Source organism: Alosa sapidissima, chromosome 24 (assembly GCF_018492685.1).
Source record: "Alosa sapidissima isolate fAloSap1 chromosome 24, fAloSap1.pri, whole genome shotgun sequence".
Taxonomy (NCBI): Eukaryota; Metazoa; Chordata; class Actinopteri; order Clupeiformes; family Clupeidae; genus Alosa; species Alosa sapidissima.
In genome coordinates, this window is record NC_055980.1 from 14,155,752 (window position 1) to 14,176,045 (window position 20,294).

The window sequence follows — 20,294 nt, forward strand, 5'->3', positions numbered from 1 at the left end:
TGTACACGCCACCGAAACAGTAGGCCTACACGTCTAGGCCGTTCTCGAAGGTCACCCCGGGTCCATACCTCTAGTAGGTTATTCCTTCTCAATCTTGCATTGTCTTTCACTCTACACTATTTTTTTGTATTCGAGAGAACTGCGCTGAGTGCAACGTTTGTGCTCAGAGAGATGGCCAGCTCTGCTACTTTTGGCCATGTAGCCTACATTTGGCTGCGTTTGTATGTTTCCATTTGCTATCAAAGACAACGACATTAATATGATGATGATGATGATGATGATAATAATAATAATAATAATAATAATAATACGTTAACGATGATGGTGGTAACGAGGAAGATGATGATGTCAGTGATGTATATCTTACAGAAAGACTAACATTAGGCCTTTTCAGCATTAGGCCTGAATATAGTCGGTTTGGCATAACAAAGTCGAGGTGAGGGGTTTATGTACAGAACTGTGTTTCATTGTTTTATTCCATGCAATGAGAAACAGAAATAACACATTCAGTTCATTTAGCATTTCGTATTGGGTCTAAATGGCTAGATCAATGGAAAACAGTTGTAATGATGTAATTAATTAGGTCAGAATTAAAAGCCAGGGCAAAATCAATCTCTGAAGGTGTCCTGGATGAAATCAAATGGCTGGCCCATCTGTTCATGCGCATGAATAAGCTGCTGGAGCTGACTCCGAAGTAAGGTGCTGAAGACACCCGGCAGTCTCCCCTCTTTGGTCACACTAAGTCTACGAAACAGACGATTTATACGAAAGAAATACATAGGCTACTTCTAGTCGATGATCAGCTTACTACAGTTTTATGTGGAATTTGTTCTGCAGCCTGTAAAGATAGACATTCCAAATGCAGACGACTGATTAACAATTAGGCTATGTTGGTTATCATCAGGAAAGAAATTAGGCTACTAATAAAACAATAACCTTAAGCCTAAGATGAGGGAAAAATCTATATTTTTAAATAGCTTTATTGTAATCAAGTGAATATCCAACACATTTTAGTGAAAATATTGAAAACTAGCCTATGTGAATATAAGAGTTAAATGCCGGATTGAAGAACATCCTTTCAGTCGTAGTAGGCTATTTTTACACCAAATACTACAAAATATTCTTTATTTTAAGTGACAACTGGCTTTTGTTTAATTAATGGAATCAGTTCCACTCACTTGTATATTAGCTCATACCGCTGAAGAAGGAATATCAAAATTAGCCATGACTCCTTGATGTAAGTATGTAACCTATAGGCCTATATTTAATATATAATTAAAACCATTCATTAATTCACGTCTAACAATTACTGCGCCGGCATCTGTTGGGAACAACGACAAAACAAATGAAATTGCATAACACGCTATAATAAGGCTATTCTGTGCAGAATGGAAAATGTTGCTAGATTTTCTGTCAAAAAAAAATCGCTCCTGATAGTTCGTCTTTAAGGTTCAATGATCAACTTACACCCAGTGATGTCTGCTTCCGAGTGAAGAGCGGTCGTCGGGTCTGTTGGGGAAAAGCATATCGATTGGTGACGTTAGCTCGCATCCAGACCCTATCGGTGCGCTCCAGCATAACCTAAAGTGCTCGAAACAGCGTCAGGAGAAAGAAACACCTCCCTCCCATCCGTATTAAGTAGCCTATTTTAAAACACCTCCCTCCACTCCGTATTAAATATTTCAAAACTTTTGGAAAAAAATATTAGCCAAGTGTGGTCGTTTGTGCAGCAACCAAAACACATGGTTTCTGTATAAGTGTCTTATAGAGTCGGCAGTACATGCAGCACAAGTGCATTCTGCCTTGTTTACATTCAGCCCCTTTCACTTTTCCCAAGACCATTAGCAAATGGGAGCTAAGATGGATTGCATTATATCACTTCTCACGTCAAATCTAAGTCTAACATTCCGCGTTGTGTTAATGTACCTTCTATGTAAAATACCACGCGAATAATAGTGAAACGCAATAATAAGTACATTTCAATACTAAAAAAAACAGCTATAAGGCTACATATATGTTTTTATTCTAATACCGGACATCATGGGGGGGGGGGGGGGGGTACCTAGTCGTGACCCAGTTAGTTCATCTTTAAATACCTGTCCTAGTGATAGCGGTTACTGATACCCTTATGACTGGCGCACTAGTTTGAGGTTGGTGACTTTCAATAAGCACTGACTAACAAGCCACTGAAATCATAAACTCCATACTTGGTCGAAAAAAAATATCTTTAAAAAAGATTCGGGTCATGCACAACGCTTTCAGTTGTTTAATTTCTACTGAGGGTCTTTTAAGGAGGATTTGACCCTGTGTAACTGCTGAATGGGGTCGGGCCCTGACTAAAGAGAGGGGTTAGCGACCCAGCAGCCGAACAGGGCCGAGAACACGGTGCACGTGCGCCATTCACATTCAACTCAGGTCGCTGCCAGGACAAGTAAACAATGCGGAAGTCCATATTGATGCCACACATTATCTGTTTACAATCACTCAGACATATTTCACTGGGAGACCAAATCGCGTTGTGCATAGGGACAGGGGCAGGGGAGAAAAGAATTGTGGGGTCTTACAGGGGGAAAAATAACGTAGCTTAAGGGAAGAGTGCAGCGGAGTGTGAAATTACTGCCCATGGTGCTACATATTGTACCAGAAGCTCGCTCCAAAAACAGTAACAAAAAGGAAAACCATCCTCTAACGTGACCAGAAGGTTTTTGCATTGGTCGTGCCCGGTCCTGTTCCTTTGAGATTCCCCACCTGAACAATGAGCGGACCTCGGCTGCATGGGACTAGAGGTTTGGTGTACAGAGGCACAAAATTAATTCTTCCAGGAAGGCATCCTTTTCTAAATACACTCTCAGTCATTGATTTGTTTGAAGTAAGGAGAGGCATCCCTCTCTTGTTCTGTGCAGTCCAAGTGAGAAAATAAATAAATTATTAATTATTATTTGTTATTATAATAATTGTTATGCATTAATAACGATAATGATAATTATTATTTATAATAATAAGAGCATTTGTTGTTGTTGTTGTTGGAGGGCCACTGACAACAGCAGGTGTCAGTGAGGTGTGTCTTTTTTTTGATGACTTCAAGTGAAGTGACTCCCGGTGCAGTCCTTTGAAGTTAAGTTGGAATTGCTACGCATTATTTATGTAGTTCTTTCTGGATAACTAATTAATCTTAAGTTGCGCTGGTTCGCTCCATGGGTGTTACGCGCTCATAGGACGACCGAAGTTAATCACTGGTTTAAAATTGTCATGTGTGTCCATCTATTCCCCCTGATGACTTAAACTGGTATAGGCTGTGTGTTTTGTTCAGGCTATGTGTTTTGCCATCAGATTTATTTTCATCGTTCATAGACTTCATATGGTGAATCAGCCTCTCACACAGCTAAAGAATTGAAACGATAGAGCGCCATCTATGGAATGCTACTGACAAACACTGAACATTATATGCTGGCGGGTAGGCTACTGCACCTGTGTGTTTACACGAGTAACATCAGAGTAAGATCGTAATGACATCAGAATGTGGCCAGAATCAAATTTCGACTTGCTGAATTAGATAAAAAAAATGAAATGTCTTACATCCCCTTGAATCGCTCACACAACGGAGGTTGTTTGCTTAGGCCTGATGTAGGCTTCAATATGTTGTCAGAAGCAAGTGCTGGCCTATTAGCTTACTTTTATCTTACTGTAAACGTCGCTCTTCATCAACAGTAAAAAATGTTGTTCTTAGAGAAAAAATCTATACACTACTAGGCTCGGTTTTGTTTTCAATTTATGAATCAGTATGCCATAACGCCATGATTTAAGCCACTCAAGGCACTCAAACTGTGGCGCAGTAACACGCAGCTTGTTTTTCTTGCGCAAAGAAAAAACATGTCCATTTTATCATCTCCTATTTAACATTTAGTCAACTCTTACCTCCAACTCTAAATCGATGGCTTCCTTATTTCCCACCCCTTTCGGAGTGTCAGACGTAGGGACCTCCTCATTTGGGCTCTGGGCTTTTACGTTGGCGAATCACAAAGTGTTGGAATCTACTGCCTTTGTCTGACAAGTCATCCATATAAGCAAGGGGATCTGCTGCGTAGAGGGGGGCGACGGCTTTTAGAAACGCACACACGGAGAGACGGACTTCATTCCTGAACCTAAGACTCAGGCAACACATTCAATTGTAGAGGCAGAGGAAGTCACAAGGCACCCCCAGTGTGTCCATGTTACTCCTGTCATCGGTGTGTGTACGCGGTGTGTGTGTGGTTGAACAAACCCGCGGGTTGAGCGACACAAGGCCACCGGGATCTGGGAAATACAAGCGAAACCACAGGACAGGACAATTTTAAGAAACCTTCCGTTTTGTCTTAATGGTCTTCTTCTGAAACCATCATTGCATCCTGTTTGTTATCGAAAGAGATATTGATTTCCGTTCGAACATTTTGGAGACGAGCTTCGGTCATGCTCGACACTTGACAAACACCTACAGTACAGTGAATTTTCGTTTAACGGACTGTTAAACGGACGACAACTTTTTGAAGTTGCCCCTTTGGCCGTTTGGATACGAGGGGAGAACCTCACTTTGCCAGAAGACCTTTTCACCATTTCTTCGCATTTTTTATCTGCATTACGAGGGCGCCACGGCGACTTCAGTTGATTATCTGTCTTTTCTTTGCTATCCAATGGATATTCACTGCAAAGCAGACCCCTTCTCAGCGATGCACCGTAAGTATCAAGGGAGTATGGTGAAACGTAGCCAAAATATATTTTTGTTCTATCACAGATTATTCAGTGTCTTTGTTGGTTACATTCATTGATAATATCCCTAGATGCTGACATACACCTAAAGACAACACAAACAAAACTAATCCGACGAATCCATGCATGAACTTCAATGTAGCACTATAGCCTTGACAAAACGCGTGGTATCTTGCAAGATGCCGATCATGTAAGAGTAGATTTGGTAAAATTTCTGTGACTGCTGAATTTGGAAAAAAATATGCAAAAAGATGGAAATATTTTTCCCGCACTGGCGTCTGTTTACATAAATAAATGCACCTAATAGGCAACTAATTTGACTATGTAATTCCCTCAAAAAATACGAAATGCCTTTATAAATGCCTACATGTGAAAGCACATAGGATATGATAAACAATTCCTCATGGATAAACATTAAGTTACCACTAAATTCAAATAATTACATTTATTAATTAATACATACAAAAGCATTGCAGGCAGATTTGATATTATTTTACAGGTCACATAGTCACATGTTTAAATAATTTAATTATTCTTCCTGTACTGAATAATATGTAATATGAGTAATCAAAGGTCTTTTCAATTATTTATCATAACTGAACAAAGACAATGAATGAGCCTGTAATTTAATAGCCGATGTTGACTTGCAGAATAAAAAATACTGCGTAGCCTACACCAAAATAAGAACCAAGTGTTATACCAGTTTGTTAGGGGAAAAGAGTTAATAATGCAGAATGCTCCTATATACACTAGGTTGAGTTTTAAACTATGGTGAGAATTAGGGTCTTATTAAAGAGTGTAGGCTAGATTATCATAGAGAATGTTTGGCCTATTAGAGAATGAATTGTTTACTTTTGCAGTTCAACAATGCAGGCTACATTGCGTAAAGTGCAGCCATAGGCTATAACAAAGACGGCTGAATTTCGCCTTTGCCACATTTCTGAGTTTTACTATACGCAGTGTATATATGCATAACGCGTTATATACACCAGTGCAGAGCGGCTTGTTTCGCAATATCATTGGTTAGAAGTCTGTAATACATTGATCAGTTTCACCCATCATCACACCACTGTGTAACGCATGTTGTAAAACTGCTGGTGGCTGTAATATCATACACAACTTCCATAAATACATCTTATTATGAAAATTACGCAGGTTTTTATTGCGCCATGGCATAGAATTAAAGATGGGTGTTTACCTCCATAACATTACACCATGTATGTATATTTATGCTATTTTTTTCTGCATTGTTGACTCCCATATAGGGCATGGGGGTGTGAACCAGCTAGGTGGGGTGTTTGTGAACGGCAGACCCCTTCCCGACGTGGTGAGGCAGAGGATCGTGGAGCTGGCGCATCAAGGAGTACGACCCTGTGACATCTCCAGACAACTACGGGTCAGTCACGGCTGCGTCAGCAAAATCTTAGGCAGGTAAGAGAGCAAACAAGTGCGTGGAGCCTTAAACCGGATATCCTAGGACAGTCATCCCACTCAAACGCATATTAAAGGGGGAAACACGGTGACAGCCCACACTCATGAAACAGTAATAATAGGCACTAAAGATGCCTGAAACAACAACAAAATAAGAGCGATAGGCCAGTGCGCCAACAATATAAATTAGCTTGATGTCCCCAAACACATCACTTAATGCTCCAGTTCTACCATGTGAAATGTGAACGGAGCATAAAGTTCGGTTGTCAAATAAACATTTCATATGTAAATAGCAAAGCCAACACCCTATAGGCTACATACACAAAAGATATGTGCAGAATTCATGTCAGTAAGACATTTGAATTTTCTTGAAATATTTTTCAGCTATCAAAAGGACTTGATAAGGTACATTGTTTATGCACTTGGAATGTCAAAACGAAGAGTTTAATGTTAGCATGAATGTTGTACTTATTGAATGCATGCTTATCATTGTTTAAATTAAATATATATATACATTCCCTTTGATTTACAAGGCTATTCAGCAATTATGAGTGGCTTTGACCGTCTGAATAGCAAAACATTGTAGGCTGTCAGTGTGAAGATTAATTCCTGAAGTAGGCCTACATTCCATTCGCAACTATTCGTCATAATTTGATGTTTTACTTTTCACAGTAACCGTGAAACAGAATACCTATAAGCAAATATTGTGTTGGCGAATGTCCTGATTGCCTTGCGGTATGTTGTTGCAGATACTACGAGACGGGCAGCATCAAACCGGGAGTTATTGGCGGATCGAAGCCAAAGGTTGCTACTCCAAAGGTTGTGGATAAAATCGCCGACTACAAGAGGCAAAATCCTACCATGTTCGCTTGGGAGATCAGGGATAGACTGTTAGCTGAGGGCGTCTGCGACAACGACACCGTTCCAAGCGTTTCATCAATTAACAGGTAGGAACTTTTATCGTATCTTCAGCTGGGATGAACCAAAAACAACGTGGTGGCGCAGATATTTTTGATAGATTTTTCAAACTAATTTAAGTAGCCTATAATAAAAATGTGTGATGTCTAAGCTAGACTACATGTTGTTTGAAGAAGCAGGAAGGTTAATATAGAAATGCATACATGTCATGGAGATCCTCAATCTCGCTGAGGGTGGTCTCAGTATCGCAATTTAATCCTTTCAGTGCGCAACTCCCACAACAATCAGTAGTATATCTTGGTCTGGGACCACCAAAAGCACATCTGTCTGGTTAAAAATCGATCAATAGCCGGTGACCAGATTCCGTTGCTTTGGGAAGTGCGGAGCAGCACAGTCGTTCAATACCAGATCTGCATTAGATTGGGCTCAAATTAATTTGATAACCAGGCTCACAAAGAGAACATCTGAAGAGAGATGTCTGGTCTTTTAAGGTATCGTTAGAGACATAATCTTTGTAAAGGTAGCCTATACAATTTAAACAAAGCCTCAGTTTAATCTCTTAGAGAATCATAGGTATTCCTTTGTGAAATGGACAGTTAATATGTTTAAGTAGCCTACAGGCTATGTGTCCACTTGTCAAAGACTTTCAAACCCATGCTTCGTGTGCTGTATTTTTTTCTCAGTTGTGAGTCGTCAAAATTGTAAGTCGTCCGGCCTTACAACTGATGAAACGATTAAATTGAATTTATAAGGCAGCGCGCAAACACGGGCCATTTAACCGTGACAAGTGCGCTGCCATACCTGCTGTCCAATAAGCAAGCCACCTCTTTACGGGGATGCGCAAACAAGGTGCTTGATGAAGAATGCCAATAGGTGGGGCGAGGGACATAGACGAGAGAGAAAGAAAGAGCAACCCCCCTATCCATTCACCCACCAGACACACTCATACCCACCCCTCCTGGCCGAGAACGCAGGCGATGAACTTTGGTTAAGAGGCAGTCTTCCACACAGTCAGAATAAGCATTACATTTTAATGAGCACGGGCCGCTTCACATAAGAAAAAAGGGGGGGGGGGGGGCTGAAAAAAAATCATTTCATGCCCCCGTGGTCGCCAAAAAAGGCCTATTTGAGCGGGCTCAAACACATGTATGAGATAAATTCAAAATATACATTAATATCATTAAAGAGGCCCAGCAAACTCAGCATTTAATTAAATTCTCACCAGCCGTTTTTGAAATTGAACACTATGCGTTCTTTGTTTATGTAATAAATTGAAATGTGAATACAAAGAAATATAATTCTGTTACGAGGAGATGATATAGCTAGAGTATTTTGGGTTTCCTTTCATCAGACACTCTGAACATATTTGACAGTGAAGAGGGCATTTGGGAACGGATGGGGCTAGATTAACCCTTTTAGTCCAGGGCCTTTCCGTAATTTAGGGAGCACTGACGCAAAGTGGGCTTATGATTGAATTGACATGGTGTAGAATGAATTTAAAGTAACTCAGCATTTCTAGCGTTTACTAGTCTTTGTATACAAATTTTGATTTACTTGCCTATTACATTCAAATAGTAATATTTACAATTGAATGGGACTGATTTTTTTTTTTCATAAAATGTTTTGAACATCATAAGATTTTAATATATCTCATAGTCATTTTATAGTCAATGATCATATTAAAAAAAATTCTGAATTGCCAAATACTTTTGTTCGTATAATCTTTTTTGTAGCATAATGAGTCTTTCTTCTGTGTGGTGTTTGTACCACAAAGTTTCTCTTCAGTAGTGTCCAAAAATCACACAGCACAAGTAATGGAGCTTTTTTCACCAAAAAAATAGCTAAACGTATCCAAGAAAAAAATAAACACTGGTACACCTTATTTACCCGATTTCTTTCTTTTTCTAGGCACAGTAGACACAGTACACAAGGGGACATTTATTCCCCCCCACATATAGCTCTAAACAAAAAGATACACACCCACTCGCTCACAGGTTTTATGTGTTCCGAAAACTGACCTGGCGACCGCTGACAAAGGAGGATGTTCTAGCTTTAAACACTTTTCGCCCGCATGCATTATTAAATGTTACAGAGATGCAGTTGTCCTGGGCGTCTGGACTGGTGAGAGGAATTTGCCAACAAGTAACAGCAGCCCCAGCCAGGAAACATAAAAAAGAGTCCCCAAAGGAACTCAATACTATTGATTCTGATGTAAAGCAATTTTAATATTTCTTGAGGGGATTTTCAACAACAGCAAAGTCATTAATTCACCCATCCAAATTGCTTATTCAATATCAAGAACATGGATTCCAAATAAAGTCTCTGGATTTATGTCACTCTCCAAAAGTCAGGGGGTCAAGTAACTGTTATAGAGAGCGGAGAAGGAGAAAAGATTTGAATAAAATATTGATAGGTGGCCACTGCACTAAGCGCGTGTGCTGTTTTTGATGGTTTGCCCCGAGGACAGTTTGGACAATTCCCCAGGCTTGTCTTCCTTTCCCTCCAATATCAATAGCACAATAATTATAATGAATACACATTTGCCCTTTGAAATTTGATGACTGCAACACAAACATTGCACTTTAACTCACCGAGCCAATGTGTTTAGAATCATTACAATCAATACCCTCCTGAATCCATAGTAGGATAACACTGAACTCTAACTCTAAATTTGACGTACAGCGTTATACAATGTGTGTGTACATATTACATTATATTACGCAAATCGGGTCGAAAGTGTTTTTTAAGTAATTCAGCTGCCAGAACATGGGCATTGTACACATGCTGTAGACCCCTTCAACCACTTTCACACACGTCGGTTCCAAAACGGCTTGGTGTCACGTGTGATGAATTGCTCTTAAGTTTACAAATTATGGTGACAGCTCCCCTTTTTTCCCCGAGTGCCACTCAGATTAAAGGAATCTAATGCTGGCGTAAGCTTGTGCAAGGCAATAAGGAACTATCGCTTTCCTGTCACATATAATTTATAGCTTTCTATTTGCATCCGTTTGCCTGACTGACTAATCCACAACTTTTTATCCGCCAGCACTGATCAATATGGCCTCATCTGCACTAGCACAAGAGGCTGTTGGTTCTACAGGACCTATTTGATCCAAAGGCCCGGGAGCTAGGAGACCCCAACACCTTACTAAACCTGAACCAAAGCAAGGAGTGAGAGAGAGAGAGGGAGAGAGAGAGAGAGAGAGAGAGAGAGAGAGAGAGAGAGAGAGAGAGAGAGGGGCTGATTAGTGTGGCCCAGGTAGAAGCAGTGAAGCCGATCATTGAGGTGAATTGATGTGATTTCATGCTTTGTTTGCAAGATCACCCAGACCAAAAGTGCAATGAAGACTTTACTTTATATCTTACCTTTAAAGGCCCAGTGACTCTATCACATGTATCTATATATCTCTATATCTCAGAGTCTCGTTTGATTGGGTCCACACAGTGGCAGACAGAACTTTCCACTTTCCCTCGCTCTAACACACACATACCCCACTTCAGTTCTGTCTGTCTGACGATTATTTTGGCTTGAGTGGCCAGCAACAAAACATGGGATTTCTTTCTTTCTCTTTTTTTTTCGGTTAGACGAAAGTAGACATACATCCAAATCCTTTCTTTTTTTGTTAACCAAGCTCTGTTCACATCGCAGGATCATTCGGACTAAAGTCCAGCAGCCTTTCCACCCCTCCCCAGATGGAACATCCCTCTCTGCTCCAGGGCACACCATAGGTAAGATTTTTGAGATTTTTTGAGATATATATATACACAGTCTACACATACAATATAATCCAAAAAATTTTCAACAACGCCAGATTATAAAATGTGTTGCATGTTGCATCTTTAAAATGGCTCCATTTCAGACATTTGTGGTAGGTTTACATGTTGCTACTAAGACGCAACAAGATGAGTGTAAATAAAAAGTTTTGTTACTCTAATTTGATTTGTTTCCTTTAAATATACATATAAACTAAACAGCATATGCCCATGAGAGTTTCTTGTATGCTCAACCTTAACTTGACCTTAACTGACCTTACCTTTATGCATATGGGCCAGACTGTACCCAGTTAATTTACCTTTGTCAGTTCATCGCCACCTTAGAAAGTCCACACAAAGAATAACTATTCCAGTGCTCTGAGTGATTCTTTGTTCAGTAACACAAGCTCCCCCCTTTTCTCAGTTCCAAGTACAGCCTCCCCGCCTGTGTCTAGTGCTTCCAATGACCCAGTGGGGTCCTACTCCATCAACGGCATTCTGGGTATTCCCCGCTCAAATGGAGAAAAGAGGAAACGAGATGAGGGTAAGGGAGGCAATTTCTTTTTTTTTCTCTTTACTTTAAAAAAAAAAAAAAAACACATCTCCTTGGTTGAGAGGGCTCCACTGTGCTGTGTGGTATTATGGGCAAGAAAGGACTGGATACTGTTTTTAAAAACCTTGAGTCCTTTTAAGAGGTTTTTCTGACTCATTTTTTAAATCAAGATGGGAGTTAGTAGTTGCTGATCTTGAGCAATGCTTTTCTTTTCTTAACTTGTATGTCACAACAATAATAAACCAAATGTATAAGTATAGGAGAGATTAGGTGCTGTCTTTTATATGACAAGCCTTTATGTCTCAACAATTGAAAATGTTTGGCCAGCATTTGGAGGACAATACGCCAGTGACCATCCCAGTTTTGTTACACATGAGACTACAAGATGTCTTTATCCTTAAAGCTGAGGTTCTCAACATTCTTGCCATGATTGCAAGCATTACTGGTGGCAAATGAACTCACATAAATATTCAGCGTGTTTGGTTGGTTTGTACGAGTTGGGAGGAAGAAAGAGAGTCTTTTGATTTGAAGACATGACCTCCACTGTTGTCTTCAGCAATTAATCTTTTCTGAAGTGATTAAGCTGGCTAAGATAATTACATGTCAAGATGATGCAGCCAACCACCCAGGTCAGTCAAAGCAGCACAGATGCAATAGCAGACATTTCAAGTCAAGGACCTTGTCCTCTTCTCTTCTTTTCTCTCTGCCTTGTCTTCTTCTCTTCTCTTCTCTCTGCCTTATCTCCTTTTCTTCTCTTCTATTCTCTTCTCTCTGCCTTGTCTTCTTCTCTTCTCTTCTCTCTGCCTTATCTCCTTTTCTTCTCTTCTCTTCTATTCTCTTCTCTCTGCCTTGTCTTCTTCTCTTCTCTTCTCTTCTCTCTGCCTTATCTCCTTTTCTTCTCTTCTCTTCTCTTCTATTCTCTTCTCTCTGTCTTGTCGTCTTCTCTTCTCTGCTCTTCTCTTCTCCCTGACTTTTCTTCTCTTCTCTTCTCTCCGCTTTTCTGTTTTTTAGGCATTTAGGATGCATTAGAGTGCATTTGGATTCCGGTTCTTTTTTTATTGATAATTGGCGTCGTAATCACAGATCCCTATTTTTTTCCCCCTTACTTTTAAATGATGCTAAATCTACAGCTCTCCTGTGTGAAAAAGGAGACTGAGCAGGTGCTGTGGCAGACGATGGATTTAGTGGGGAGGTGGGGGGTTGTTTTGTGTGTGTTGGAGATGATTTAGGCCGTCATCACAAGCTGGGCTGAGGCAGAGCCCTGCAGTTCCCTCTTGTCGTTGGAGGTAATCTACATCATCATAGCGAATCCTGCTGCCAAATTGGAGCAAGGTAGCACTGGATTGAAATAGGCCTGTTTCTACAAGAGCAATGCATGCATTGATGCATATTTAGTTTCTGTTGGATTACATTCACGGACAGAGAGGATTTGAAATAGCTTGGGTGTTTAGCTGATGTAATGTATTTATTTTGACACTCAATACATTTCTGCTAAAGCAAATTAGATGTTAAACAGTAAAAGGGCTTCAAAGACCAGTCTGACCCAAGGTGGAAACACCATAGCAATGGGGTCTGTGAACCTTTTTCCTTTTGTTCGGTGGGTGGCCGTGCAATAGATCTGTCGGAGATGTGAGGCTTCCACGTAGCGCCAGAATTGATGCACTTTGGCGGCGCGCGCGGGGGGTTGATGACTTATGATGCATCGGGAGACATTACCCCGGCGACGATGTAAAAAAGCAGCATGGCGCAGGAGCACATGCATTCAATAGAAGCGACAAAAAAAAAGAGAGAGAAAAAAAAAGGCACACAGGGCCATTGCACGTCTTGTGATGTGCTGCATCACTTGCACGTTCCGTTCCCAGAGACGGACATTCCGGCACTCCACAGTGCGCCTTCTCCGTGATTAGAGACAGTTATAGGCTCAGTCATTCAGTGACAGAAGGCGCATCACACGGGCACCGGCAAGGGCATGGAGGTGCTCTGGAGGACATTCAGCAGAATTATATCTGTGAGAGACTCGCTCTCCTCTCACTGACAGACCATGTTTCTGTGAGCTTTTTCTTCTCTCTCTCTCTCTCTCTCTCTCTCTTTTTCTTTCACTCACTCACTCGTTCACTCGCTCACTCGCTCTTTTCTGCCCCTTTCGGTCTCAAATGATCCCTCTGATGTGGAGCCATTTCAGTGATTTAAGTGCTTGGCCTGTTCTGTGAGAGGGCAGGAGGATGGCGTTGGGGGGTTGCAGGGGGAGAATAGTAGTGTGAGTGGTAGTGGTGGTGGTGGTGGGGGCGTATAGAGGGGGGGATTTGGTGGGGGGGGGGGGGGGTCGCCTGTGGTTTTTATATACCCCTCTCGTCGGCCACAGTCAGACTGTACCCACCTGGAACCAGGGGTGGAAGATAGTTCATCTGAGAAAGAGATAAAACCCTTGGGCCGCGGTCACAAGCGCCCCCATCAAGAGGTGCTTTAAAAACAATGTCTCCCCTCCAGCTAGGGTTCGGCAAAAATAGCATGGAGTATCATATCTGCCATCATTTGTGGGGGATGCCATAGTGCTCCTTCATCCAAGATGTGCAGTGCAAAATGCTGTGTGTTAGACATCGATCTTCTTTCCTTAAAGGTGCTAAGATGGTTTTGCATGAATAATATGGAACAGCTGAAGATTATTGGCATTATAAATAGAAGAAGTGGCTCAGAAAGGCAGAGTGAAGAGTTAGTGGTTGTGCTTAATAGTGTTGTGATATTAGGTTAGAGTTTTTCCTCTGAGTAGCCACTCAGGACCATTTTTTTTTAATAATTGTGGTTTTAAAGTATTGTTTAAAATATCTTTATTTTCCTTACTATGGCCTCATATCTACATTCTGGGAATAAAAGCCAAACTTAGCCAAAGTGGTGTGTTATTTACACATTTACCCATCATCTGATCGTGATGCAGCTGTGTGTTGTACTCAATGTCAGGACTAAATGTCTGTCCTGTGTGGTTACCAAGGACTCTCCTCACTAGATCTCACAGAGTGCCATCACACTAAACACAGACACTCACCCTTACCCCCCTACCAAACTCACAGCTTTATATGCTCCGAGAGAGAGAGAGAGAGAGAGAGAGAGAGAGAGAATGAGAGAGAGAGAGAGAGAGAGAAAATAAAGCAAAACAAACCTGGCAAAAGATGAGCTTTGCGCTGCCATGACCAACAGCAGGATAATGGATGGCTTGGGCATTGTCAGGTATTTGTTTTAGGTTTTTTTTTTGTTTGCGACAGCGTGGCTCTTTGCCAAGGCGATGGACGGCTCTTACAGTAAGTTCCGAAGTCAGCAGTCAGCCGTGCCCTTAAAAAAAGTCCCCCATTACGCGAGCGGCGTGGCGATAATGTAGTGTGACACGTGTTATGTACACTGGGGCTCGGCGCGAGAGGCTTCAGGGACACAGGTGTCATAAGAGCCATTAATCTGCCACTGTCATGTGTTACTGCAAATTAAAAGTAGCACGTTACACTTGGCAGCCATTGTTGGAAGGGGGGGGAGAGAGAGCGTGAGAGAGAGAGAGAGAGAGAAGGAGAGTAAGAGACACGAGGGGAAAGGAGGGGGGAAAGGATGGCCCTCCCCCTTAAACTGCGTCTGGAGGTGACCAGCACTGTCCGCTCGTAGTGACATTTAAGAGAATTTGCAATTCCGCTGAGGAAAGCTATTACTTCACAAATTAACATCCAACCAGCAACCACCCCCAGCCCACCACCATCACCCACCGGCAACAGCATCAGCTCCTCCAGCCTTCAACCCTATTCTACCCCCCCACCCCTTCGCCTCTCACGGATAGGCAGGCCATTAGAAAGACAAAAGAAATAGCTTGAGGGTCCAGGCTTCAGCCTCTATCTATGAGATGATGAGATACAACTGGTAGCACCGGGGCCACAGACAAACCAGTTATTTGAGACTGATGGATGACGACAGTACCTGTAGGGACACCATGAGAATTTTTGAGGGGGGGGGGGGGGGGGGGGGGTCTTAGAAAATTAAAAAAATTAAGTGTTACATAAACCGTTTGAAGGCATTCTGTCTCCCTGTACCAAAGCAGCAGACAGCCCAGATGGAATCTTGAGTTCTTAAATAAGTGCTAACGTATTTTCTTGTTATGGATGAATTCGTTATATATGACCACTTGCTTTGCCACATTTAAGATATTTCACAGGTGTCTATTGGCTGCAAGGTCCAAGTTATGAGCTTAAGTATTTACTGTAAGTAACATGTCTTTGGCTACAGATGTCTAATGATATCTGCAAGGACTGTTTTTGGCGACACATCTGGGTGGCTAACTGGATTTCACTCCAGTTAAATCCAATTTCATGTCCTCTGTCACCTGTGTGTTCCAACAGCCATTTCAGTTGTAATGACTGAAATCTACGTACAGTAATATTGATACGGAAGAGATGGAGATGGCTCCCATGAATAAAAAAAAAAGGTCATTCTCTCATACTGCCAAGGCATAAGAGGTGAACAACACAATAATCCTGGAAAATCATACTTAGCCTCCTATAGAAAAGCCATCAAGGAAACAGTAAGCGCCAGCCAGGACAAAAACAACAGCAGCAGCAGCCATACTGAAATCTGTTGTCATTCACAATCTCCTGCCAGCCATTACCAGGCTAAGTTAAATGAATGAATCCCCAAATATACAGGAGCATTACAGGAAATGAATAGCGTCGGTCGCTTTTCTTCAGCCAACACAATACCCACTGATTTGCCACCCCTATTTCCCACACCAGGGACTTGATATATACTGAGATTTTTCCACAGTAAGCCCAGACAGGCGCCAAGAGACTAGATGGTTGTGATTCATAAGTGTGTGTGTGTGTGTGTGTGTGTATGTGTGTGTTTGTGTGGCGTACATATACAGAGCTGAGCTAGGGGGGATGGGACCTCCTCCCCACTAGTAATGTTTGATTTACGCTTATTGTAGTTCACTGCCATTGGAATGAAGGATAATCGTTCAAGAATGCATACCTCAGTGATCATGCTTCATTGCGGAGTCCTCCATCTCTGTTCATCTGTTAATACATTAGACTAGTCAAAATACAATTGTGCTCTACTTTATGTACTGTTTGCACAGCTCCTTTGTTCAAAAGGAGAAAAATCCCAGTCAAAAGATGCATTGTACAAAAAGGACAATGCATATCCAAACCATTAATGAAAAGTATACATTTCAAACAAAAATTGCTTACCTTGAATGTAGGTGCTTTTCCCCTTTGTCTAGGTGTCAAACCTGGAGGGGCAAGTAAAATATAGAGCACATATCTTACCAAGGGCATTTACCTCAAAAGCCATTATTAGACAATACAGTTTAGTGTCCTTTTTTTCTTAAAAATGTATACATCTTTTTCCTTCATAATCAATTCTCCTGCCTGTTCATTTTAGTGTTCTATTTTGGGCGAGCTTCACAGGTAGAGTGGTCAGGGCCACCCCTCACCCTCCCACCCCTTTCCCTCCAGTATAGCGTCAACTCAATCTCCTGTAAGGGGTCGTGACCTCCCGGTGCCCAACCCGCAGAGAGAAGCCACTTTTATAGAGCTGGTTATCCGATCTGATGGAGTCTGGTCCCTCGTTACCCGAGTGTTAATACAGAGCCATGTCAAAATGAATACACTCAACTGTGTCATCGATCAATAAAATCACACCAGGACACCGCAGGACTGAGATAGGCAGGCATTCACCAACACTCAGGGCTGTGGCCATAGCCCACGGGTGGCTAAGAGTGTGAGGCCTTCTGGGACCGCTTATGTAATGGCATTTTAATGGTTGAAGGTTTTGTTTATTTTGGGGTTTCTTGATTTTAAAATGGCACACAGATGAAAATGTGACTTGAGGAAGTGTGTTTTTGAAAGATTTCTCAAGAAATCTCAATGAGATATAAACTTACTTGACAGATAGAATTCATTAGGATTGTATGCAATATTTCAGGGAAAATATTATAAAACCTACAAACACATCAACAAAGGTTGAAATTCAAAGAATAAGCCTACAGTATATGTCTTGGAACAAAACAGATGGCTTTCTTTTGTGTGGGGAGTACATGTTCCAGCACAGTTAATGACAAACGTGAGATTATTGATCAGGTTTGATACCCAACTCCACAGATGCAAAGTAATTAATGGCTCTATTTACGCCGGCACCAAAGAGAACAATTGAGTTTGATAAAGCAGCAACAACAGGCAGTGTTATGAAAAGGCCCCAAGGGGGCTGTCCAGAGAAGATGCCTGTTCAAATACATGTCAGAAAAAAAGGGGACTAAAAAATGTTCCCGGTGCTTTGTTGTTACATAAAATGAAATTGCATTATATTCAAACAGCTTGCATTGTAATAGTATTTCATATACAATGTCTGTAACCCGCTACACTCTAATATTTGTCACCAGCACGGCAGAATGTCAGAGATGCAATGTAATTCTATCCATTTACTCTCCCATACACACACACACACACACACACAGACAGTCTCCCTTTAACACAAGCCAATACACACACACAAGCACGCACACATGCACACATGCACACACGCACGCACACACAGACACCCACACACACACAGACAGACACACACACACACACACACACAGAGACACCCCCACCGACTCCTTCTGTAGGGGGTTCCAGATCCATTTTGTTCATCATGGGAGTCAGGTTCATCCTCTCTCGGCGGTCCCAGCCCCTGCAGAAAAAAAGGTCAGGCGGAGGGGACGCAGAGGCAATAACGGCCCTGAAATGGTACCATCAGCGAGACATGATTGATCAATTGAATTCCGTGGCAGAGAAAAATGTGGGATTAAGCGAAGTATTATACGCACAATGAGTTGAGGCATGATGTTCATTTCAAGTTCATTTCGGCTCCCCTCCTCTTCACCAGATCAGGCAATCAATAGGGGCCGTGCATATCATACATCACCCAGGCTCCCACCCCCATCCCACCACCCCCCTCTAACCCCATCGCAGAGGAGAGGACATAATCTGCCGCAAATTTAGAATGACAGATTCGCCGGGGAGCGGAGACTCGGGAAGGAGACGTGGAGGGGAGATGAGAAGGAACGAGTGCCCAGCCTCAACCCCCCCCCACACACACACACACCCACACACACATACACACTCCCCCCTCCTTCCCAAAACCACACACACAAGCCTCTCCCTTGCCTCTGTGGTTTGGTGGGGATTGGGGAAGGAAAGGGAGGTGGTGGGGAGGGGGGGGGGGGGGGGGGTTAACGCGCCGCGCACACAAAGTGACAAAAGGGAAAAGCGAAGACATCCCTCTCCCGGCCGGCGGCAGCGTAATGAGGTCAGGGGGAGTTGGGGAGGAAGGGAGAGCAGGGGACCACACGCGCCCGCGCCTGTTTGGAGAGAGCCTCACAGGGAAATGATTGAACACGAGAAGGGGGCAGGCACCCAGGCATCCCAAGCACCCCCCCCCCCCCCCCCCACACACACACACACACACACACACAAATAGAGAGAGAGAAGGAAAGAGAGAAGAAAAAAGAGGTGGCACTCCAGGAATAAAAAAAAAAATCATTGGTTTTAAACCACAATTTCCTTCCCCGGATTTTTTTCTCTTTCTTAGCCCTTCTTTTTAAACACAGTGTAATGTAATAGTGTTCCCATTCTCTCACACACACACGCTCCCTCCCGGGGAAGAATGAGTGGGGTAAAAAAAAAAAAAAAGAAAACAAACAAGCAGGGGAGAAAAAAAACAAGTATTTCACCCAGGATTGAAATGGCCATTGCGATCACCACTCATTTGCTGTCTGGCGGTTTGCTGCTGCCAGTGATACTGCGACCGCTGCTACCGCTATCGCCGCCACTTTCATTAAAACGCATGGCCTCTCCTTACAAGTATAGCCTCGCGCTGACGGTAATCCATCAATTATCGCCCAGCCTCTCACTTCATGATGTGGCTAATGCAGCAGGAGGCTGGCCCACCGTCCGTCCGCCATTGGGGCTCTAGCCGACTCACTGCAGCAGCCATTACGGTTCCGCGGTTGCATTTACACTGCATCTATGCTATCTATGCTAAGGCCTATGCCAATAATGACCAGGGCCGGGTTTCCCAATAGCTATGAATCCTAGTGGTTTTGAATATTCTCTAAGAGTGATTCAAGGAACGTTTTTAATGCGCATTTTCCAAACATATATGTAACATGACTATGTTATGTATGATATATAACATACATGTCTATGCCCTGCTGTTCAGTAGCACTTAACACATAAATCTAAGAGCACGTAAATCTAGGAGTGTTAAGTACAACTTAAGTAACTTATTTTCTGGAAACGCTCCGAAATTGTTAAGATGCATTGTGAGAACTATTTAGGCTTGCAATGTTCTTGGGAAACCTGGCCCAGGACGGAGAGAAAGAGAGAGAGAGAAGTAGACAGAGAAAAGGGAGAGAGAGAGAGAGAGAGAGAGAGAGAGAGAGAGAGAGAGAGAGAGTAAGTGAGAGGCAGAGCTATGTGGTTCAGTTGCCATATATAGAAAGAGTGAGAGAGTGTGCGTGAGCGATTCTCACGCTTCACGCGGTACTTCCACGCTGGTCGCCCCCTCTCAGATTTGGAAACAGCATGTTGCTCTCTCTCTCCTGTCCCCTGTAGATGGCTCAGATGGCTCTGGCCCAAACAGTGATTCTCAGGGTAGTGTGGAGAGCTTGCGGAAGCACCTGCGCGCCGACGCCTTCACGCAGCAGCAGCTAGAGGCTCTGGACCGGGTCTTCGAGCGGCCGGCCTACCCTGACGTCTTCCAGACCTCGGAACACATCAAGCCTGAGCAGGTAACTATACTTTCTTCTGTTTCTTTTAGTTGGTGCTGTGTGTATTTGTGTGTGTGTTTATGTGTGTGCATGTGTGTATTTATGGGGACAAAAAAGTCG

The 20,294-nt window shown here is 42.5% G+C and overlaps 1 protein-coding gene and 1 long non-coding RNA gene across 10 annotated transcripts in view; one reads left to right on the top strand and one right to left on the bottom strand.

Moving 5' to 3' along the window:
- LOC121699913 overlaps positions 1-16,655 on the bottom strand; it is a 62,639-nt gene extending 45,984 nt beyond the window's left edge. Inside the window, exons 1-2 of the long non-coding RNA XR_006027072.1 lie at positions 16,612-16,655; positions 16,394-16,437 (exon numbers count right to left, since the gene is read on the bottom strand). This is a non-coding gene — a long non-coding RNA (uncharacterized LOC121699913). The remainder of the gene's footprint in view (positions 1-16,393; positions 16,438-16,611) is intronic.
- Positions 4,106-20,294, top strand: part of pax2b (paired box 2b) — a 30,509-nt gene continuing 14,320 nt past the window's right edge. For 4 of the 9 annotated variants that reach the window (XM_042082396.1, XM_042082394.1, XM_042082399.1 and 1 more), the window contains exons 1-6: positions 5,925-6,174; positions 6,559-6,579; positions 6,924-7,121; positions 10,742-10,821; positions 11,270-11,389; positions 20,020-20,195. In XM_042082396.1, coding sequence (XP_041938330.1) covers positions 5,930-6,174; positions 6,559-6,579; positions 6,924-7,121; positions 10,742-10,821; positions 11,270-11,389; positions 20,020-20,195 — 840 coding nt within the window. In that variant the 5' untranslated portion in view covers positions 5,925-5,929. Of the gene's footprint in view, positions 4,711-5,924; positions 6,175-6,558; positions 6,580-6,923; positions 7,122-10,741; positions 10,822-11,269; positions 11,390-20,019; positions 20,196-20,294 lie in introns of those variants that run through there. The other 5 variants (XM_042082397.1, XM_042082402.1, XM_042082401.1 and 2 more) reach the window with 4 other exon arrangements.